The 24622-nt window shown below is 43.4% G+C and overlaps 1 protein-coding gene across 1 annotated transcript in view; it reads right to left on the reverse strand.

The window, feature by feature from the left end:
* Nucleotides 1-24622, reverse strand: part of LOC117520137 (neuronal acetylcholine receptor subunit alpha-7-like) — a 215063-nt gene that overhangs the window by 35333 nt on the left and 155108 nt on the right. Inside the window, exons 6-7 of the mRNA XM_034181440.1 lie at nt 11997-12191; nt 3455-3541 (exon numbers count right to left, since the gene is read on the reverse strand). Coding sequence (XP_034037331.1) covers nt 3455-3541; nt 11997-12191 — 282 coding nt within the window. The remainder of the gene's footprint in view (nt 1-3454; nt 3542-11996; nt 12192-24622) is intronic.

Below are 24622 nucleotides of genomic sequence, written 5' to 3' on the forward strand. Positions count from 1 at the left end.
TGCTCCAGCCGTTACCTGTGCCCCATCGCCCCTGGTCCAACATCAGCCTGGACTTCATCATGGGCCTCCCGCCGTCCCAGGGCATGACAACCATCATCACGATAGTGGACCGGTTCTCCAAGGCGGCCCACTTCGTGGCCCTCCCGAAGCTCCCTACGGCCCAGGAGACAGCAGACCTTCTGGTCCACCACGTCGTGCGTCTGCATGAGATACCTACAGACATTGTCTCCGATCGTGGTCCCCAGTTCTCCTCTCAAGTCTGGAGGAGTTTCTGCAGAGAACTGGGGGCCACTGTGAGCCTCTCGTCTGGGTATCACCCGCAAAATAACGGACAGGCAGAACAGGCCAACCAAGAACTGGAACATACCTTACGCTGTGTGACATCCACACACCCGACGGCCTGGAGTGAACATCTGTCCTGGATCGAGTACGCGCATAACAGCCAGGTGTCCTCTGCCACCGGCCTCTCCCCGTTTGAGGTGTGTCTGGGGTACCAGCCCCCATTGTTTCCTGTTGTGGAGGGAGAGGTCGGTGTGCCCTCAGTCCAGGCCCACCTGCGGAGATGCCGTCGGGTGTGGCGCACCACCCGTTCTGCCCTGTTGAAGGCCCGGATGAGGGCTAAGGCCCATGCAGACCGCCGGCGTTCCCCGGCCCCTGCATACCAGCCCGGGCAGGAAGTGTGGCTATCAACAAAGGACATACCCCTGCAAGTGGACTCCCCGAAACTGAAGGAACGCTTCATTGGTCCCTTCAAGATCCTCAAGATCATCAATCCAGCTTCACTGCGGATCCACCCTGTTTTCCATGTGTCCAGACTGAAACCACACCACACCTCACCCCTCTGTGCTCCCGGACCGGCGCCGCCTCCTGCCCAGATCATTGACGGGGAGCCGGCTTGGACGGTGCGCTGGCTCCTGGACGTCCATCGGAAGGGCCGGGGGTTCCAGTACTTGGTGGACTGGGAGGGGTACGGACCCGAAGAACGCTCCTGGGTGAAGAGGAGCTTCATCCTGGACCCTCCTGGCCGATTTCTACACCCGACACCTCGACAAGTCTGGTCAGGAGCCAGGAGGCGCCCGTTGAGGGGGGGATCCTGTTGTGTGGGCCGCTGAAGAGGAGGTACTGCTGGCCCACCACCACCAGAGGGCGTCCTGCCCGAAGTGCAGGCTTCGGGCACGAGAGGGCGCTGCCGCATTGCAGAACCAACCGGGAGTGACAGCTATCACTCATGACCCCTGCCAGCTGTCACTCATCAGCCATCACCACAAAAGCCGGGCAGCCAGATCCGACAGCTGGAGACGGTGGCCACCTGGGGAGATCAGGACTTGGCGTCTCCTGTGTGTTTCCAGATCCGGTGGCAGTGGAAATCGTGTGGGGCCCGGCTCTTCTCTGGACGGTGCTCTCCTATCCTCGAGCCTGCCCACACGCCACCTTCATGTAATTGACTGTAATCTAAATTCTGTTTCTGTTTGTATTCCGTTTTGCACATTTACAACAGTAAATTGTTATTCTTTGGCTCATCCATTGTCCGGTTCATTTACGCCCCCTGTTGTGGGTCCATGTCCCTACACTTTCCCAACACAGATATCTGCATAAAAACCAAAAAAGTCTATCAGTTTGAACATTAAATATCTTGTCTTTGTGGTATATTCAATTGAATATACTGTAGGTTGAAGAGGATTTACAAATCATTGTATTCTGTATCACACAACATCCCACCTTCATTGGAATTGGGGTTGTAATATCAATAAACATGATGAAGTATGAGTTTCATCACAATAAAACAGAGATATTGCATATCGTAAAGGAATACAGTTATAATTTGCATCATCTAAACGTTCATGTAGTCATAAAGACACAATTGTGACCTTGCAAGTGCACAGTGATGAAGTAATGTGCCTCAGCTCTGTGAACATGCTTTTGCCTCATAACTTTGCTCCAGAACACATTTGAAGTCACTCTCTGACATGACCCTAAGCTTACTCAGGCCTCCCTCCCACTCTGCCTCATCCTCCCTTCATCTGTCATTTCTGAATTTGATATTTCACCATCAGTTAAAAGCTGCTGACAGCTTTACGTCTGTGTTCACTATTTATACGATGGACCATTCTTGGAATATTATGATTGATGTACAAAAGCACCTTCAGGTATTTAAAATCAAATATTTCCAAAGGCATCTTTTTAAGCACAGATTTGAAAAACTGTAAAACTTTATAGAAGCAAGATGTGTGATCTGCATCCCTGGATGACACCTGGACACTGAGTTGGTCTTTTCCAATAAGTCTTTGCTCTGTTATTTAAACCTTTATGTTGTGTTTGCGTTGGGTTTCTTCATTTGGAACTGACCAAGGAGGGAGAGTGTCATATGTTGTTGCAACTGATGTGTTGTTTTTTATTTATTTATTTATTTTTTTGGGGGGTGGGGGGGGGGGGGGGGGGGGGGGAGGTCGTTTACCCATTATTTACCATACTTTGCACATTTGTTCTGTGACTATCCCATTGCTGCTGTAACATCGCAAATTTCCACACGGTAGGATTAATTAAGGATTATCTTATCTTATCTCATCTCATCTCATCTCGTCTCATCTCGTCTTATCTTATGTACTTGGGGCTGCATGGTGGCTCAATGGCTTGCACTTTTGCTTTGCAATAAAAAAGACTGTGTTTAATTCGACTCATGGCCAGTGTGGAGTTTGCAATAGTTTCCTCACAACACCAAAAAAAAAAAAATGCACATCAAGGTTATGCTTCTTTCTCTGGCCTTGACCATGGTAGTGTGACTTGATCCCCAGGCGCTTGTTCACTGCTGTTCATTGCTTCTAGGGGTTGGATTGTATCTAAATATAATTAGCATGATTCAATGCAGATAAATTTCACTGAATGCATGTATGTACAATGACAACACAGACTTCTATTTTTAATTTAAGTCGGGTTGAAGTGAAAAAACATAATGTGCCTCATTAGTGTATGTACCTCTCATCAGTCACAGGGACATGCAGCTGTGAAATAAAGAGCAGCATTTGCATCTTGAGGGAATGAATCAAATGTTACATTGTAGTTGTCAGGAAGTCTTTCGTAATGAGTCAATACTGTTTCGGAATAACGCTGTTTTTGGTAAAGCTTTGGTGGGATCCATACCTAACAAGAACAGTTAAGGATCCATCATAGTTTTATAGTGCAATAGTTTAATGGTTAGGTTTTATGGTGAGGTGTGTTAACCTCCAAAACCTGAATCAGTTGCAAATAATGAATTATGAGATATTTTTCACAGTATTCACATTTTGCAATTAATGGTTTGTGGATAATTCAATTTGCAGCCGTTTCAGGTTTTGGGGGTTAACAGGCCCCTGAGGGCCAGAATTTGGAACCACTGCTCCATGTGACATGCTCATACTGCTATAAAATAAATAAACAAATAAACAAACAGACCAACAAACGTGTAAATATAACCCACCAATGAGAGGAACGGAATCAGAAGTAGCAGGCATGATCTCCGCTACCAGCAGCATGAAGACAGTTAGTGACAGGAGCACAGTGATTCCTTGAGTCAGACAGAAAGAGAGCATAAACATTTTCAAAATGATGCAGTCACATCCACTCTTGTATGAAATTATTCTTGCAGTTATGTATGCAATCAGTCATATCGGCTGGCAACATCACAGATGTGTTCCAATGTAGGATACAGCTCCAGAAATCCATGAAGTACTCTAACACTGTAACTAGTAACTGTTCATCCATGATTGGCTGTTGTTTCTGCAGCTTAATTGGAGTCCACCTGTGGTAAATTCAACTGATTGGACTTGATTTGGAAAGACACAGACCCATCTACATATAAGGTCCCACAGTTGACAGTGCATGTCAGAGCAGAAACCAAGCACAAAGTAAAAGGAACTGATGTAGACCACAGAGACAGGATTGTCTTGAGGCACAAATCTGGGGAAGGTTACAGAAAAAATTCTGCTGCACTGAAGGTCTCAATGAGCAAAGTAGCAGCCATCATTTGTATATGAAAGAAGTTCAGACCCACCAGGACTATTCCTAGAGCTGGCCACCTGTCTAAACTGAGTGATCGGGGAGAAGGTCCTTATGCTGTGTTTCCACATAACGACGGTGCTGAGGAGCACTGGAACGAGACTTTTAGCCGACTTGGTGTCACTGTCCTTCTTCAGCATACTGCAGCAAGGAAACTGAATGCGGTGTAGCAGGGTTTAATTGTTCGCACGTCAGAGGAGATAGCTGTCACGCTCTATTAAGGATCACCACTAATCAAGATGGATCAACACGCTCAGTTGTGACCTCCACGCATGAGGCGAAATGTGGGTGATGCGTGACATTCACGGAAGATTTTTTGACAGCCAAAAACATGCTCCACGAAAATCACGAATATCATGCACCAACACGCACTATTAAGAAACTTATTCAGATGCTTCTGTGAAGGCTCTCAGTTGTCCAGGTGGTTTCCATAGTAGAGAAGCTTGAATCTTCGTTGAGAATCTTCGTCGAAGAGTCAAGCTTCTCTCCTTATTCAGACGCGTTAAGTCACGTTAAGAATGTCAGGAATGTGCCAAGAATGACTCAAATATGACATTCATAACCCATCTTGCCTATGTTTAAACACAGCATTAGTCAGGGAGGTGACCAAGAACCTGATGGTCACTCTGTCATGTGATGGTCATCTGTGGAGAGAAGACAAACTTCCAGAAGGACAACCATCTCTGCAGCAATCCACCGATCAGGCATGTATGGTAGAGTGGCCAGACTGAAGACACTCCATAAAAGCACAAGGCAGCCCACCTGGAGACTTCCAAAAGGCACCTGAAGAACTCTCAGACCATGAGAAACAAAATTCTCTGGCCTCATGAAACAAAATTGAACTCTTTGGCATGCACAGGTGTCATGTTTGGAGGAAAGCAGGCACCATCCCTACAGTGAAGCATGGTGGTGGCAGCATCATGCTATGGGGATGTTTTTCAGCAACAGGAACTGACAGACTAGTCAGGATTGAGGGAAAGATGAATGTAGCAATGTACAGAGACATCCTGGATGAAAACCTGCTCCAGAGCGCTCTTGACCTCAGACTGGGGTGACGGTTCATCTTTCAGCAGGACAATGACCCTAAGCACACAGCCGGGCTTCAGGACAACTCTGTGAATGTTCTTGAGTGGCCCAGCCAGAGCCCAGACCTGAATCCTATTGAACATCTCTGGAGAGATCTGAAAATGGCTGGGCACTGACGCGCCCCATCCAACCTGATGGAGCTTGAGAGGTGCTGTAAAGCAGAATGGGCAAAACTGCCCAAAGATACGTGCGCCAAGGTTGTGGCATCATATTCTGCTCCCCTCCACAGCATGTCTTTTTCCTGGTTCTCTCCCTCAGCCCCAACCAGTCCCAGCAGAAGACTGCCCCTCCCTGAGCCTGGTTCTGCTGGAGGTTTCTTCCTGTTAAAAGGGAGTTTTTCCTTCCCACTGTCGCCAAGTGCTTGCTCACAGGGAGTCGTTTGGACCATTGGGGTTTTTACGTAATTATTGTATGGCCTTGCCTTACAATATAAAGCGTCTTGGGGCAACTGTTTGTTGTGATTTGGCGCTATATTCAATTCAATTCAATCAATTTTTTTATATAGCGCCAAATCACAACAAACAGTTGCCCCAAGGCGCTTTATATTGTAAGGCAAGGCCATACAATAATTATGTAAAACCCCAACGGTCAAAACGACCCCCTGTGAGCAAGCACTTGGCTACAGTGGGAAGGAAAAACTCCCTTTTAACAGGAAGAAACCTCCAGCAGAACCAGGCTCAGGGAGGGGCAGTCTTCTGCTGGGACTGGTTGGGGCTGAGGGAGAGAACCAGGAATAAGACATGCTGTGGAGGGGAGCAGAGATCGATCACTAATGATTAAATGCAGAGTGGTGCATACAGAGCAAAAAGAGAAAGAAACAGTGCATCATGGGAACCCCCCAGCAGTCTACGTCTATAGCAGCATAACTAAGGGATGGTTCAGGGTCACCTGATCCAGCCCTAACTATAAGCTTTAGCAAAAAGGAAAGTTTTAAGCCTAATCTTAAAAGTAGAGAGGGTGTCTGTCTCCCTGATCTGAATTGGGAGCTGGTTCCACAGGAGAGGAGCCTGAAAGCTGAAGGCTCTGCCTCCCATTCTACTCTTACAAACCCTAGGAACTACAAGTAAGCCTGCAGTCTGAGAGCGAAGCGCTCTATTGGGGTGATATGGTACTACGAGGTCCCTAAGATAAGATGGGACCTGATTATTCAAAACCTTATAAGTAAGAAGAAGAATTTTAAATTCTATTCTAGAATTAACAGGAAGCCAATGAAGAGAGGCCAATATGGGTGAGATATGCTCTCTCCTTCTAGTCCCCGTCAGTACTCTAGCTGCAGCATTTTGAATTAACTGAAGGCTTTTTAGGGAACTTTTAGGACAACCTGATAATAATGAATTACAATAGTCCAGCCTAGAGGAAATAAATGCATGAATTAGTTTTTCAGCATCACTGAGACAAGACCTTTCTGATTTTAGAGATATTGCGTAAATGCAAAAAAGCAGTCCTACATATTTGTTTAATATGCGCTTTGAATGACATATCCTGACCAAAAATGACTCCAAGATTTCTCACAGTATTACTAGAGGTCAGGGTAATGCCATCCAGAGTAAGGATCTGGTTAGACACCATGTTTCTAAGATTTGTGGGGCCAAGTACAATAACTTCAGTTTTATCTGAGTTTAAAAGCAGGAAATTAGAGGTCATCCATGTCTTTATGTCTGTAAGACAATCCTGTAGTTTAGCTAATTGGTGTGTGTCCTCTGGCTTCATGGATAGATAAAGCTGGGTATCATCTGCGTAACAATGAAAATTTAAGCAATACCGTCTAATAATACTGCCTAAGGGAAGCATGTATAAAGTGAATAAAATTGGTCCTAGCACAGAACCTTGTGGAACTCCATAATTAACTTTAGTCTGTGAAGAAGATTCCCCATTTACATGAACAAATTGTAATCTATTAGACAAATATGATTCAAACCACCGCAGCGCAGTGCCTTTAATACCTATGGCATGCTCTAATCTCTGTAATAAAATTTTATGGTCAACAGTATCAAAAGCAGCACTGAGGTCTAACAGAACAAGCACAGAGATGAGTCCACTGTCCGAGGCCATAAGAAGATCATTTGTAACCTTCACTAATGCTGTTTCTGTACTATGATGAATTCTAAAACCTGACTGAAACTCTTCAAATAGACCATTCCTCTGCAGATGATCAGTTAGCTGTTTTACAACTACCCTTTCAAGAATTTTTGAGAGAAAAGGAAGGTTGGAGATTGGCCTATAATTAGCTAAGATAGCTGGGTCAAGTGATGGCTTTTTAAGTAATGGTTTAATTACTGCCACCTTATATAAATAAAATTGATTGAATTGATTGATATTCAAGAAGACCTGAGGCTGCAATTGCTGTCAAAGGTGCTTCAACAAAGTATTGAGCACAGGATGTGAATACTTATGTATATGTGATTCCTTAGTTTATTTTTTAATAAATTTACACACACACACACACACACACACACACACACACACACACACACACACACACACACACACACACACACACACACACACACACACACACACACACACACACACACAGCCTCATTCTTTTAAAAAAAGAATCTATATATTAAAAGCCAAGTGGCCTTTGTGTACGTGTATGCGTGTGTGTATATGGTTTTGATCACGGAGAAACTGGAGAGAGCCGACATTTGCTGCTTGGTATGCTTATGTATTTTGGGTCAAGGATGAACAAGACAAAAACGGAAAGTTGATAGGACTAATATTTTTGGAGAAATTATGGATATTACAGTGGGGGGGAGTATTTGATCCACTGCCAATTTTGCAGGTTTTCCCACCTACAAAGAATGGAGAGGCCTGTATTTTTTTTATTGTAGGTACACTTTAACTGTGATAGACAAAATCTAAAAAAAAATCCAGAAAATCACATTGTATGATTTTTAAATAATTAATTTGCATGTTTTTGCATGAAATAAGTATTTGATCCCCTACCAACCAGCAAGAATTCTGTCTCTCACAGACCTGTTAATTTTCTTTAAGAAGCCCTCTTATTCTGCACTCTTTACCTGTATTAATTGCACCTGTTTGAACTTGTTATCTGTAGAAAAGACACCTGTGCACACAATCAATCACACCTGTCCACCATAGCCAAGACCAAAGAGCTGTCTAAGGACACCAGGGGCAAAACTGTAGACCTGCACAAGGCTGGGATGGACTACAGGACAACAGGCAAGCAGCTTGGTAGAAGACAACAACTGTTATGATTATTTATTAGAAAGTGGAAGAAACACAAGATGACTGTCAATCTCCCTCGGTCTGGGATTCCATGCAAGATCTCACTTCGTGGGGTAAGGATGATTCTGAGAAAGCTCAGAACTCCACAGGAGTTCCTGGTCAATGACCTGAAGAGAGCTGGGACAACAGTCACAAAGATTGCATTAGTAACACATGATGTTGTCATGGTTTAAAATACTGCAGGGCAGCAAGGTCCCCCTGCTCAAGCCAGCATATGTCCAGGCCCATTTGAAGTTCACCAGTGACCATCTGGATGATCCAGAGGAGGCATGGGAGAAGGTCATGTGGTCAGAAGAGACCAAAATAGAGCTTTTTGGAATCAACTCCACTTACCATGTTTAGAGGATGAGAACAACCCCAAGAAAACCATCCCAACCGTGAAGCATGGGGGTGGAAACATCATACTCTAGGGGTGCTCTTCTGCAACGGGGACAGGATGACTGCACCGTATTGAAGGGAGGATGATGGGGTCATGTATTGTGAAATTTTGGCAAACAACCTCCTTCCCTCAGTAAGAGCATTGAAGATGGGTCATGGCTGGGTCTTCCAGCATGACAATGACCCCAAACACACAGCCAGGGCAACTAAGGAGGGGCTCCGTAAGAAGCATATCAAGGTCCTGGAGTGGCCTGGCCAGTCTCCAGACCTAAACTCAATAGAAAATCTTTGGGAGGAGCTGAAACTCCAAACCTGAAAGATCAAGAGAAGATCTGTATGGAGGAGTGGACCAAAATTCCTGTTGCAGTGTGTGAAAACTTGGTCAAGAACTACAGGAAACGTCTGACCTCTGTAATGGCAGACAAATGTTTCTGTACCAAATATTAAGGTCTGTTTTTCTAGGGGATCAAATACTTATTTCATGCAATAAAATGCAAATTAATTATTTAAAAATCATACAATGTGATTTTCTGGATTTTTTTTTTTTATTTTTTATTCTGTCTCTCACAGCTGAAGTAACCTGCCATAAAAAATACAGAGCTCTCCATTCTTTGTAGGTGGAGAAACCTGCAAAATTGACAGTGGATCAAATACTTCCTCCACTGTAGGTAACAACAGTGAACAATGGACATTGATAATTACATTCTGGACTCACACGACAGTCCAAATCATTTTCAGAACCTTTGCACAATAATACTCCTGACATTTGATCATTTAGCTTATGAAAAGACACTTCTAACAGGACGTGAGTTTGTAAGGTTTTTCCAAGGTAAAAATTTGTCGAATTGGAAACTAGTGTTGGCGGAGGTTTGCGCTCTATGAGCGCGGTGCTATAGTTGTATTTTCAAATGTTGCCTTAACCTGGCATGAAAAGAATTTTAACTGACACCACTACACAATACTAAAATGAAAAATGCTGTTTTTGTAACCTGACAACACATCTGGAGTGATTTACAAGACATAAAATTCTTCTTCTTACTTATAAGGTTTTGAATAATCAGGTCCCATCTTATCTTAGGGACCTCATAGTACCATATCACCCCAATAGAGCGCTTCGCTCTCAGACTGCAGGCTTACTTGTAGTTCCTAGGGTTTGTAAGAGTAGAATGGGAGGCTCCTGTCCTGTGGAACCAGCTCCCAATTCGGATCAGGGAGACAGACACCCTCTCTACTTTGTGTTTCTTTCTCTTTTTGCTCTGTATGCACCACTCTGCATTTAATCATTAGTGATTGATCTCTGCTCCCCTCCACAGCATGTCTTTTTCCTGGTTCTCTCCCTCAGCCCCAACCAGTCCCAGCAGAAGACTGCCCCTCCCTGAGCCTGGTTCTGCTGGAGGTTTCTTCCTGTTAAAAGGGAGTTTTTCCTTCCCACTGTCGCCAAGTGCTTGCTCACAGGGGGTCGTTTTGACCATTGGGGTTTTTACGTAATTATTGTATGGCTTTGCCTTACAATATAAAGCACCTTGGGGCAACTGTTTGTTGTGATTTGGCGCTATATAAATAAAATTGATTGATTGATTGATTGACATTTGACAGACATCAGAGTTCCGCTTCGCATCACGGTAACTTCCTGTTTGTTCCTTCAAAAGCTCATGCACGCACACACACATGCCCTCCTGCAGATGGCATTAAAAAGAAAAGAAAATATTTGTTATGGAATTCCCCCCAGATAAATATGGTCTCTTCATTAAAATGAGCTGCAATTTTACAAGACGTTTCTAAAATAAACCTACATTATAATGCTGGGATTTCATGAGAACAGGGTTTGCCTTTTAGAATAAATAGTTGTGTGCCTTAAGGGCACCAAAATCTGAAAAGTTTGGTGCCCCTCAGAAAAGTTCGGTACCAAACCTACCGCTACGCAGCATAGCGGCAAAGCAACTAGGGGGGATGCAAATTGTGCATTCTGGTGATATCTGGGGCAGATTTGGGGAGAAATTATGTAAGAACAAAAAACGAAAGAGATCCGCACAGCCAGTTAGCTCCCAAACAAGCCTTTAATAACACACCAAAGGTGAAGTTTCGGGCCTCGCCCTTCATCAGACAGGATGAAATTATGGAAGGGAATTTTTGTGTTTTTGGAGTAATATTTTCTGAAATTTCGAAATTTTCTAACCTTGTCAGAAGCTGAGATGACCCCGTGCCAATATGCACAGGCAGATTGGCATGGGGTCATCTCAGCTGCCGATGTTATATTAAAGATCCAGCCCATTAACAATCATGGCTGCCATGAGTGTTGATTACACTTGTGATTACAGAAAATCTATTAGCAGTCATCATGGTCATCTGCCATTCTCTGCAGCACTTCAAGGTGTTCTTCCTCAGAATCAGAATTAAGCTCAGAATTTAAGGCAGCTCTTCCCTCAAAAACTCTGTCATAATTGTGTTTATAAACCAGTCACCATTTGCTTTTATTATACATCTGTGTAGTTAATAAATAAAATAATCTTCACGGATGATTTGCTCGCGCGCCCACGTAGAGAAATATAAAAAACTCTCCGCTGGCTGCTGTTTGCTCTTCCCTCAAAAACGCTCCATTTGATCTGTGTATAATAAAACGCGGCATTACAAACAGAGGAGAAGAACATTTTTTGATGACGTTTTGTGTATGTGTCGGTCTCAGAAAGTCAAATTCTGCGCAAATTTTGTCCAAATTTGATAGATTTCTGTACAGTTATGAAATAAAAAAAGGTGGATTCCAGTCGGGAATGCAAGTCTAAAGAGTTGTGTGCCCGCCCCCAAAGTAGGGTGCCACGGGTTCCCGGGTAACTGCTAAAATCGAACCCTGCATGAGAAACTAAATTTTTGTCCATTTCATGAAATGTAAACTGTAAATGGTAAATGGACTACATTTATATAGTGCTTTTTCATCTGCATAAGACGCTCAAATGGCTTTACAAATAATGCCTCACATTCACCCCGATGTGAGGGTGCTGCCATACAAGGCGCTCACTGCACACCAGGAGCAATAGCGGATTAAAGACCTTGCCAAAGGGCCCTTAGTGATTTTTCCAGTCAGGCTGGGATTTGAGCCTTAACCACAAGACCATCACCCCAAATGTGGGTGGCACTCTAGCTTTAACCTTAAAACCCGCCAAACCCGACTGCTTTCTTTTTTCTCCTTTACTTCCTTAGTAGTCGCTTTTCATTTGAAGCTGTGTGTGTATGAAGTTATGAGATTGTCTCACCCAGAGAGATCTTTTCCCCGGAGTCTGCAGGAAGCAAGAAGACCAGCAGAGCCAAGCCGGAGATCAGCACACAGGGGATGAGCAGATTGAGTCCATAATATAAAGTTCTACGCCGCATGGTGACTGTGAACGTTACATCAGGATAGGGCTCCTTACAGCACTCGTAGTACAGCTCGTTACGTTTCGCCGGCACACCTGAGGAACGGACACACACACGCACACACACCGGTAAGCTCTTGTGGACTGATGACTCAAAACCTTTCCAATACTTTTCTGCAGCGGTGAGCACAGTTCTGCTAACCGCTAATTAGTGAAGCTAACTTTTTCATTAGCGGATTAGCTTTTCAGCTAACTTTGAAAACCATCAGCGGACCAATTAGCTTCTGCTAAATTTAGTTACCCTAACTTTCAGTCCGTTAATTTTTGTTTTGTTTTGTTTTTTTGCTGGAAAAGTGAGTAAAGTTTAATGGTCAAAAACGTTTGTAAACCCTAAAATCATACATGTGAGTTCCTGTCTGTTGTGTATCTGCAACAGTCAGTTCTGTCAAGATGAGCTCCCGTAGCATAAATCAACAGTGTGTCTGCTTTAAAGACAGCGTGTACATGCAAATATTTACTTTCTTAAAGATAAAAGACACTTATTGCTGTATTTTTATGTAAAGCCAAAACTTACGTGGGTTTTCTTTAGCGGGGAAGCTCAACGCAACGGATGAGGTGTAGATTTTACCAGTAGCGTTGAACGCAACACAAGTGAGCCGTTCCTGTGTTTAGAAATATAATACAGAGATGAACTGTTACTATTAATATTGCTATTTACTTCTTTTTACAAAGACGATGACCGTGTTTGCGATTTCATTTATTTATTTATTTATTTTTTGTGCATTTGCTTTGTGTTTGTGAACACAGCTCCGTTAACGGTTTATAAATATATAATATCGAGATAAACTGTGTCTCCTAATACTATGATTTACTGCTTTTGATAAAGATGATGACCGTGTTTGGGGTTTTATTTTTATCTATTTATTTTTCATGCATTCGTTTTATGGTTGTGATCGTGACTTTACCCAGCAGCCCCTACGGCGCTTAAACCCGAAACTGGCTTATCAGTGTCCAACAGATATGGCCGTGACCGAGTCAATAATAAAGGTTAGTGCTTAGCGGTAACTTCTGCAAGTTTTTTTTAGCGGTTTAGCATTATAAAAGTTAACTTATTAGTTAGTGGATTAATGGTTATCAAAGCTAACTTTTCAGTTAGCTGTGCTCACCACTGCTTTTCTGGTTCTTATCAACAAAGCAATGTACAGTTGAGCTCAAATGTTTACATACCCTGGCGGAATTTTTGTTTTTTTGGCCATTTTTCAGAGAATATGAATGATAACACAAAACCTTTTTTTTCACTCACGGTTAGTGGTTGGGTGAAGCCATTTATTGTCAAACAACCAGGTTTACTCTTTTTAAATCATAATGACAACACAAACTACCCAAATGACCCTGATCAAAGGTTTACATACAGTAGTGTTCAGAATAATAGTAGTGCTATGTGACTAAAAAGATTAATCCAGGTTTTGAATATATTTCTTATTGTTACATGGGAAACAAGGTACCAGTAGATTCAGTAGATTCTCACAAATCCAACAAGACAAAGCATTCATGATATGCACACTCTTAAGGCTATGAAATTGGGCTATTAGTAAAAAAAAATTAGAAAAGGGGGTGTTCACAATAATATTAGTGTGGCATTCAGTCAGTGAGTTCATCAATTTTGTGGAACAAACAGGTGTGAATCAGGTGTCCCCTATTTAAGGATGAAGCCAGCACCTGTTGAACATGCTTTTCTCTTTGAAAGCCTGAGGAAAATGGGTCGTTCAAGAAATTGTTCAGAAGAACAGCGTAGTTTGATTAAAAAGTTGATTGGAGAGGGGAAAACTTATACGCAGGTGCAAAAAATTATAGGCTGTTCATCTACAATGATCTCCAATGCTTTAAAATGGACAAAAAACCAGAGACGCGTGGAAGAAAATGGAAAACAACCATCAAAATGGATAGAAGAATAACCAGAATGGCAAAGGCTCACCCATTGATCAGCTCCAGGATGATCAAAGACAGTCCAGAGTTACCTGTAAGTGCTGTAACAGTTAGAAGACGCCTGTGTGAAGCTAATTTATTTGCAAGAATCCCCCGCAAAGTCCCTCTGTTAAATAAAAGATGTGAAGAAGAGGTTACAATTTGCCAAAGAACACATCAACTGGCCTAAAGAGAAATGGAGGAATATTTTGTGGGCTGATGAGAGTAAAATTGTTCTTTTTGGGTCCAAGGACCACAGACAGTTTGTGAGATGACCCCCAAACTCTGAATTCAAGCCACAGTTCACAGTGAAGACAGTGAAGCATGGTGGTACAAGCATCATGATATGGGCACGTTTCTCCTACTATGGTGTTGGGCCTATATATAGCATACCGCATACCAGGTATCATGGATCAGTTTGGATATTTCAAAATACTTGAAGAGGTCATGTTGCCTTATGCTGAAGAGGACATGCCCTTGAAATGGGTGTTTCAACAAGACAATGACCCCAAGCACACTAGTAAACGAGCAAAATCTTGGTTCCAAACCAACAAAATTAATACCTCATAGATGTGAAGAAATCATGAAAAACTGTGGTTATACAATCAATCAATCAACTTTTTTCTTATATAGCGCCAAATCACAACAAACAGTTGCCCCAAGGCGCTCCATATTGTAAGGCAAGGCCATACAATAATTATGAAAAACCCCAACGGTCAAAACGACCCCCTATAAGCAAGCACTTGGCCACAGTGGGAAGGAAAAACTCCCTTTTAACAGGAAGAAACCTCCAGCAGAACCAGGCTCAGGGAGGGGCAGTCTTCTGCTGAGACTGGTTGGGGCTGAGGGAAAAAACCAGGAAAAAGACATGCCGTGAAGGGGGGCAGAGATCGATCACTAATGATTAAATGCAGAGTGATGCATACGGAGCAAAAAGAGAAAGAAACAGTGCATCATGGGAACCCCCCCACAATCTACGTCTAAAGCAGCATAACCAAGGGATGGTCCAGGGTCACCCGATCCAGCCCTAACTATAAGCCTTAGCGAAAAGGAAAGTTTTAAGCCTAATCTTAAAAGTAGAGAGGGTATCTGTCTCCCTGATCTGAATTGGGAGCTGGTTCCACAGGAGAGGAGCCTGAAAGCTGAAGGCTCTGCCTCCCATTCTACTCTTACAAACCCTAGGAACTACAAGTAAGCCCGCAGTCTGAGAGCGAAGCGCTCTAATGGGGTAATATGGTACTACGAGGTCCCTAAGATAAGATGGGACCTGATTATTCAAAACCTTATAAGTAAGAAGAAGAATTTTAAATTCTATTCTAGAATTAACAGGAAGCCAATGAAGAGAGGCCAACATGGGTGAGATATGCTCTCTCCTGCTAGTCCCCGTCAGTACTCTAGCTGCAGCATTCTGAACCAACTGAAGGCTTTTTAGGGAACTTTTAGGACAACCTGATAATAATGAATTACAATAGTCCAGCCTAGAGGAAATAAATGCATGAATTAGTTTTTCAGCATCACTCTGAGACAAGACCTTTCTGATTTTAGAGATATTGCGTAAATGCAAAAAGGCAGTCCTACATATTTGTTTAATATGCGCTTTGAATGACATATCCTGATCAAAAATGACTCCAAGATTTCTCACAGTATTACTAGAGATCAGGGAAATGCCATCCAGAGTAACGATCTGGTTAGACACCATGCTTCTAAGATTTGTGGGGCCAAGTACAATAACTTCAGTTTTATCTGAGTTTAAAAGCAGGAAATTAGAGGTCATCCATGTCTTTATGTCTGTAAGACAATCCTGCAGTTTAGCTAATTGGTGTGTATCCTCTGGCTTCATGGATAGATAAAGCTGGGTATCATCTGCATAACAATGAAAATTTAAGCAATACCGTCTAATAATACTGCCTAAGGGAAGCATGTATAAAGTGAATAAAATTGGTCCTAGCACAGAACCTTGTGGAACTCCATAATTAACTTTAGTCTGTGAAGAAGATTCCCCATTTACATGAACAAACTGTAATCTATTAGACAAATATGATTCAAACCACCGCAGCGCAGTGCCTTTAATACCTATGACATGCTCTAATCTCTGTAATAAAATTTTATGGTCAACAGTATCAAAAGCAGCACTGAGGTCCAACAGAACAAGCACAGAGATTAGTCCACTGTCCGAAGCCATAAGAAGATCATTTGTAACCTTCACTAATGCTGTTTCTGTACTATGATGAATTCTAAAACCTGACTGAAACTCTTCAAATAGACCATTCCTCTGCAGGTGATCAGTTAGCTGTTTTACAACTACCCTCTCAAGAATCTTTGAGAGAAAAGGAAGGTTGGAGATTGGCCTATAATTAGCTAAGATAGCTGGGTCAAGTGATGGCTTTTTAAGTAATGGTTTAATTACTGCCACCTTAAAGGCCTGTGGTACATAACCAACTAACAAAGATAGATTGATCATATTTAAGATTGAAGCATTAAATAATGGTAGGACTTCCTTGAGCAGCCTGGCAGGAATGGGGTCTAATAAACATGTTGATGGTTTGGATGAAGTAACTAATGAAAATAACTCAGACAGAACAATCGGAGAGAAAGAGTCTAACCAAATACCGGCATCACTGAAAGCAGCCAAAGATAACGATACATCTTTGGGATGGTTATGAGTAATTTTTTCTCTAATAGTCAAAATTTTGTTAGCAAAGAAAGTCATTAAGTCATTACTAGTTAAAGATAATGGAATACTCAGCTCAATAGAGCTCTGACTCTTTGTCAGCCTGGCTACAGTGCTGAAAAGAAACCTGGGGTTATTCTTATTTTCTTCAATTAGTGATGAGTAGAAAGATGTCCTAGCTTTACAGAGGGCTTTTTTATAGAGCAACAAACTCTTTTTCCAGGCTAAGTGAAGATCTTCTAAATTAGTGAGACGCCATTTCCTCTCCAACTTACGGGTTATCTGCTTTAAGCTACGAGTTTGTGAGTTATACCACGGAGTCAGACACTTCTGATTTAAAGCTCTCTTTTTCAGAGGAGCTACAGCATCCAAAGTTGTCTTCAAAGAGGATGTAAAACTATTGACGAGATACTCTAACTCCCTTACAGAGTTTAGGTAGCTATTCTGCTCTGTGTTGGTATATGACATTAGAGAACATAAAGAAGGAATCATATCCTTAAACCTAGTTACAGCGCTTTCTGAAAGACTTCTAGTGTAATGAAACTTATTCCCCACTGCAGGGTAGTCCATCAGGGTAAATGTAAATGTTATTAAAAAATGATCAGACAGAAGGGAGTTTTCAGGGAATACTGTTAAGTCTTCTATTTCTATACCATAAGTCAGAACAAGATCTAAGATATGATTAAAGTGGTGGGTGGATTCATTTACTTTTTGAGCAAAGCCGATAGAGTCTAATAATAGATTAAATGCAGTGTTGAGGCTGTCATTCTCAGCATCTGTGTGGATGTTAAAATCGCCCACTATAATTATCTTATCTGAGCTAAGCACTAAGTCAGACAAAAGGTCTGAAAATTCACAGAGAAACTCACAGTAACGACCAGGTGGACGATAGATAATAACAAATAAAACTGGTTTTTGGGACTTCCAATTTGGATGGACAAGACTAAGAGACAAGCTTTCAAATGAATTAAAGCTCTGTCTAGGTGATTGATTAATTAATAAGCTGGAATGGAAGATTGCTGCTAATCCTCCGCCATGGCCCGTGCTACGAGCATTCTGGCAGTTAGTGTGACTCGGGGGTGTTGACTCATTTAAACTAACATATTCATCCTGCTGTAACCAGGTTTCTGTTAGGCAGAATAAATCAATACGTTGATCAATTATTATATCATTTACCAACAGGGACTTAGAAGAGAGAGACCTAATGTTTAATAGACCACATTTAACTGTTTTAGTCTGTGGTGCAATTGAAGGTGCTATATTATTTTTTCTTTTTGAATTTTTATGCTTAAATAGATTTTTGCTGGTTATTGGTGGTCTGGGAGCAGGCACCGTCTCTACGGGGATGGGGTAATGAGGGGATGGCAAGGGGAGAGAAGCTGCAGAGAGGTGTATAAGACCACAGCTCTGCCTCCTGGTCCCAACGCTGGACAGTCACAGTTTGGAGGATCCAAGAAAATTGGCCAGATTTCTAGAAATGAGAGCTGCTCCATCTAAAGTGGGATGGATGCCGTCTCTCCTAACAAGACCAGGTTTTCCCCAGAAGCTTTGCCAATTATCAATAAAGCCCACCTCATTTTTTGGACACCACTCAGACAGACAGCAATTCAAGGAGAACATGCGGCTAAACATGTCACTCCCGGTCTGATTGGGGAGGGGCCCAGAGAAAACAACAGAGTCCGACATTGTTTTTGCAAAGTTACACACCGATTTAATGTTAATTTTAGTGACCTCCGATTGGCGTAACCGAGTGTCATTACTGCCGACGTGAATTACAATCTTACCAAATTTACGCTTAGCCTTAGCCAGCAATTTCAAATGTCCTTCGATGTCGCCTGCTCTGGCCCCCGGAAGACAATTGACAATGGTTGCTGGTGTCGCTAACTTCACATTTCTCAAAACAGAGTCGCCAATAACCAGAGTTTGATCCTCGGCGAGTGTATCGTCGAGTGGGGAAAAACGGTTAGAGATGTGAATGGGTTGACGGTGTACACGGGGCTTCTGTTTAGGGCTATGCTTCCTCCTCACAGTCACCCAGTCAGCCTGCTTTCCCGACTGCCCGGGATCTGCCAGGGGGGAACTAACGGCGGCTAAGCTACCTTGGTCCGCACCGACTACAGGGGCCTGGCTAGCTGTAGAATTTTCCACGGTGCGGAGCCGAGTCTCCAATTTGCCCAGCCTGGCCTCCAAAGCTACGAATAAGCTGCACTTATTACAAGTACCGTTACTGCTAAAGGAGGCCGAGGAATAACTAAACATTTCACACCCAGAGCAGAAAAGTACGGGAGAGACAGGAGAAGCCGCCATGCTAAATCGGCTAAGAGCTAGTAGCTACGCAACCTAGCGGATTCCTAAAAACACACAAAGTGAATAATGTGTAAATAATTTAGAGGTGATTCAGCAGAAGGAGTGCCCCAATCAAGGCACCAAACAGGCCATGAAGCAGCACAGGCAACGCACGACAACAGCGAACGCACGACAACGGTGCTAAAATAAAATAAAAATCGACTAAACACGCTGTGGAGCAGCACAGATAACGCACGACAACAGTGCTAAAAAAATAAAATAAAATAAAAAAAAATAAAAACGAAAGCGTTAGCAAGCTAGTTAGCTTGCCAACGCTGATGAAAGTTAGCTGATAAACGTGCTCCGTCGCGATGTTTCGACCGTTAGAGGTCTTCCTTAGGCGTTGGAGCACAGTAAAAAAGTAAAAAAAAAAAAAAAGAAAAAAAAAGTAAAAAGGTAAAAAAGTAAAAAAGTCTTGAAAAAGACTGTTAGTTCAAGTCCAAAGCAGCAGGTAGCAGTCTCTGTGTAAACAGTCCCAACAGAGAGCCAAAATTCTGATGCAATCTCACTCCGAAGACCAAGTCAGCAAAGTCCACCCACCATACAACTAAATACTAGTTTAGTGATTCACAGGATTGCTAAAAAAGCAGTTTGAACATAATAGTTTTGAGTTTGTAGCGTCAACAGCAGATTATTGTGAACACCCCCTTTTCTACTTTTTTTTTTTTTACTAATAGCCCAATTTCATAGCCTTAAGAGTGTGCATGTCATGAATGTTTGGTCTTGTTGAATTTGTGAGAATCTACTGAATCTACTGGTACCTTGTTTCCCATGTAACAATAAGAAATATACTCAAAACCTGGATTAATCTTTTTAGTCACCTAGCACTACGTTTATTCTGAACACTACTGTACCTCTGTTCTTAATAACATGTATTGCCCCCTTTAACATCAATGACAGCTTGGAGTCTTTTGTGGTGGTTGTGGACGAGGCTCTCTGATGGTAAAGCTGCCACTGAATGTTTCGGACTTTATTTACATCAATGACAAAGAAATACAAACAATATGGAACTCTATGGTAAATCTGCATGTTCTCAAAACCTGAGTGACTGTGCAAGAAGTAGAAGAGTGAGGAAAGCCACCAAGACACCCAGACAACCCAGAAGAAGTTATAGACTTACGTGGCTGTGATTGGACAAATTGTGCACAGTGCAAACTTTGCATTTTGTATCACCAGTTATCCATCTTCATGATGAATTGGTATATAGAGGAGGATTTTCTTAAAAAGAAGACCTGAAAGTTTAGCTACAAATTGCCAGGAGGTACATCTGAGATGCAAGCCTGGATTTGATCTGTTTTGGTGAAAGAAAATCCTTCTCTGCTCTACTCCACTATGAAGCTAAGAGTAGTGATGTGCAAACCATGTAATGTTGTCCCTACCTCAAATGCTTCGTACATCTGTTGCTATAACTATTTGCACACACCATGAAAAGACAAAGTGTGTGCTCTGCGAACCCATCGGACCCTCTTGCGGCAGGTGCCAGCCAAATTCCAGGTGACACGCATGAACATCTAACACCGCTTGCATGGCACCTAGAAAATGTGTGGCCAGTCGCACTCCTCACATGACAACAGACTGCAGATGACCACTGTCGTACTGCTGTGAAATTTGTCTAAGATCCCCACGAGTGTGACTTTGCAAACAGACACACACTGACACGTGGGTGTGTGCGCTCCACTCATGGGAGGCGTGGTTTCGACAGAAGCAGCTGTGGTGATCTGTCATTCTGAACATTCCAGCTAGACAACACCTGCTGTGTTTGGACAGTCATGGACTAACAACTGTCCACTGTGAGGCAACTGTCTGATTTCTGTATTTATGTGGATATAAATAAAAACATATCGTCGGGGTGGCGACAAGCTGCAGCAAACAAGCACGCGCACAGAGCGGACACTGACAGCCCCCCAGGTTGAAACGGACTGTCAGATCAGAACACACAGTGGGCGATCTGACTGTCACATCACCCATGTGAGCTCTGCTCCACACGACACGGTGTCTGTGCTGTGGCGCTGTCCACAAGACATGTGCGTCGGGCAGAACATATGTGCGGCCGACAGGATGCACCTGACCATTAGATGTGGACACGATTAGAGCACACTGCTTCTCATTCATGTCATTTCATGACTGTATGTCTGTGACCATGGGTCATCACCAGAGGCACAGACAGATGATATTTGTGTTAAATGTTAAATGCTTGTTAAATGTGGTGTTTTTATATGGTGTGGGATTTTAATTTTTTTTTTTTTGTAATACTTCCATGTCCTTCCTGATACGATGCAGCTTCCCGCAGCTTTCAAAGAACAGCTCTGTAGCTCAGTGATAAAGTCTCTGACTGGAAAGGCGTTTTTGAAAGGCGCGAGTTTGCGTCCGGGGTGGTGTGTTTTTTTTTTTCTTTTTTTTTTAATTATTCCACGTAAGCGACGCAATGTGGTTTTACATGTACCAGCTGGTTTTTATTTCTTCCACATAAGTGGTGCCATGTGGTGCACCTGGTACTGTTCCTGCTCGACAGACACCGGCGCGCGCACAAACTCTCGTATTGGGTTCGTGCACGCCTGCCCGTTGGCGCAATACTGCATGTGCTAATTTCAAACTATTTTGCGCTGTTTTGCCGTTTTCGTCAAAGCGCCGTCCAAACTTTGCACTATATGTGAAGGGGCCATAACACTGGTCTACAGTCAAAATGCTTCTGAAATAAATGTAGTCAAACTTTACTAATTTTGGCCACTGAGAATGAAAATGAAGTTTGAAATGGTTGATTGGCTCTAGTTTTAAGATATGTTACTACTATGCTACTAAGGGTTACCTTTTGATGATTTTTAAAGTGTTACAAAAATACAGGTGAAATATTATTATATGAACAGTCAGAGAAACATGAAAAGACCTATGTGTATGATTTATCATGAAAACTCCACTATCAACACAATATAAATATGTAGACTTAAAATGTAAAAGCTTAAATCTCTCATCTCATCTCATCTCTCTCATCTCTAGAAATCTGGCCAATTTTATTAAACCCTCCAAATCATGACTATCCAGGGTTGGGGCCAGGAAGCAGAGTTGTAGTCTTACACACCTCTCTGCAGCTTCTCTCCCCCTGCCAGCAGGCGACATTGAAGGAAATTTGAAACTGCTGGCTATGGCTAAGCGTAAATTTGGTAAGATTGTAATTCACGTCGGCAGTAATGACACCCGGTTACGCCAATCGGAGGTCACTAAAATTAATTGAATCGGTGTGTAACTTTGCAAAAACAATGTCGGACTCTGTCGTTTTCTCTGGGCCCCTCCCCAATCGGACCGGGAGTGACATGTTTAGCCGCATGTTCTCCTTGAATTGCTGGCTGTCTGAGTGGTGTCCAAAAAATGAGGTGGGCTTCATAGATAATTGGCAAAGCTTCTGGGGAAAACCTGGTCTTGTTAGGAGAGACGGCATCCATCCCACTTTGGATGGAGCAGCTCTCATCTCTAGAAATCTGGCCAATTTTATTAAACCCTCCAAATCGTGACTATCCAGGGTTGGGACCAGGAAGCAGAGTTGTAGTCTTACACACCTCTCTGCAGCTTCTCTCCCCCTGCCATCCCCCCAATACCCCATCCCCGTAGAGACGGTGCCTGCTCCTAGACCACCAATAACCAGCAAAAATCTATGTAAGCATAAAAATTCAAAAAGAAAAAAATAATATAGCACCTTCAACTGCACCACAGACTAAAACAGTTAAATGTGGTCTATTAAACATTAGGTCTCTCTCTTCTAAGTCCCTGTTAGTAAATTATATAATAATTGATCAACGTATTTATGCCATATTCTGCCTTACAGAAACCTGGTTACAGCAGGATGAATATGTTTGTTTAAATGAGTCAACACCCCCGAGTCACACTAACTGTCAGAATGCTTGAAGCACGGGTCGAGGAGGAGGAGTAGCAGCAATCTTCCACTCCAGCTTATTAATTAATCAAAGACCCAGACAGAGCTTTAATTCATTTGAAAGCTTGACTCTTAGTCTTGTCCATCCAAATTGGAAGTCTCAAAAACCAGTTTTATTTGTTATTATCTATCGTCCACCTGGTCGTTACTGTGAGTTTCTTTGTGATTTTTCAGACCTTTTGTGTTGGGAAAGTGTAGTGACACGGACCCACAACAGGGGGCGTAAATGAACGGACAATGGAAGGAGTTAAATTAGAACACTTTACTGTTGTGAATGTCACAACCAAACACAGCAGATTACAGAATGTACACAAGTCAATTAATAAAGGTGTCGTGTGGGCAGGCTCGACGATAGGAGATGCCCGTCTGGAGACGAACCGGAACCACACGATTTCCACTGCCACCGAACCCGAGGGATACTGGAGCCGCCAAGTCCCGAAGTCCCCAGGTGGCCACCGTCACGGCGTGTTGGATCTGGTACTGCTGGCAGAAAGCAAAGACAGTCAAGGGTGGGTGTGTGAACACCCAGTAACAATCCTGGTGGGAATTCCACCTCCACCTCTCACTCTATAACTTACAGAGTACTGTAGTGATTCCTCAGGGGAAAAGAGTGCCTTCTAGCGCTCTCTCAGCTTCCACCGACAGAGGTACCGGTACTCCTGCAAACACTCACAATATACAAATAATATTGTAACAAAAAACGGCTGAGGATATTACCTCTTGTAGAAGATGATATCTCGGCAATGTGGTGGAGGTGTCTTCCTGCTTTTATTCCAGATGTGAGTAGATGATTAGTGACAGCTGTCATGGATGATGAGTGACAGCTGTCACCACGGCTTGTTCCTGGAGGCGGCAGCGCCCTCTCGTACCTGAAGCCCGCACTTCAGGCAGGGCGCCCTCTGGTGGTGGGCCAGCAGTACCTCCTCTTCTGGCGGCCCACACAACAGGACGACCAGGCTTGTTCGGGTGGTGACGGTAGAAATCGGCCAGGAGGGCCGGGTCCAGGATGAAGCTCCTCTTCACCCAGGAGCGTTCTTCGGGTCCATACCCCTCCCAGTCCACCAAATACTGAAAGCCCCGGCCCATTCGACGGACGTCCAAGAGCCGGCGTACTGTCCAAACTGGCTCCCCGTCGATAATACGGGCAGGAGGCGGCGCCGGACCGGGTGCACAGAGGGGTGATGTGTGATGCGGTTTAATCCTGGAGACATGGAACACCGGATGGATCCGCAGTGAGGCCGGGAGTTGGAGCCTCACTGCGGTAGGTCTGAGGACCTTAAGGATGGTGAAGGGTCCAATGAAGCGGTCTTTCAGCTTGGGGGACTCAACCTGAAGTGGAATGTCCTTGGTGGAAAGCCATACCTCCTGCCCGGGCTGGTATGCGGGGGCCGGGGACCGTCGACGGTCTGCATGGGCTTTCGCCCTCGTCTGGGCCCTCAACAAGGCCGAACGGGCGGTGCGCCACACCCGACGGCATCTCCGCAGGTGGGCCTGGACCGAGGGCACACCGACCTCTCCCTCCACCAAAGGAAACAAAGGGGGTTGGTACCCCAGACACACCTCGAACGGGGAGAGGCCGGTGGCAGAGGACACTTGGCTGTTATGAGCGTACTCGATCCA

This window comes from Thalassophryne amazonica, chromosome 11 (genome assembly GCF_902500255.1).
Source record: "Thalassophryne amazonica chromosome 11, fThaAma1.1, whole genome shotgun sequence".
Classification (NCBI taxonomy): domain Eukaryota; kingdom Metazoa; phylum Chordata; class Actinopteri; order Batrachoidiformes; family Batrachoididae; genus Thalassophryne; species Thalassophryne amazonica.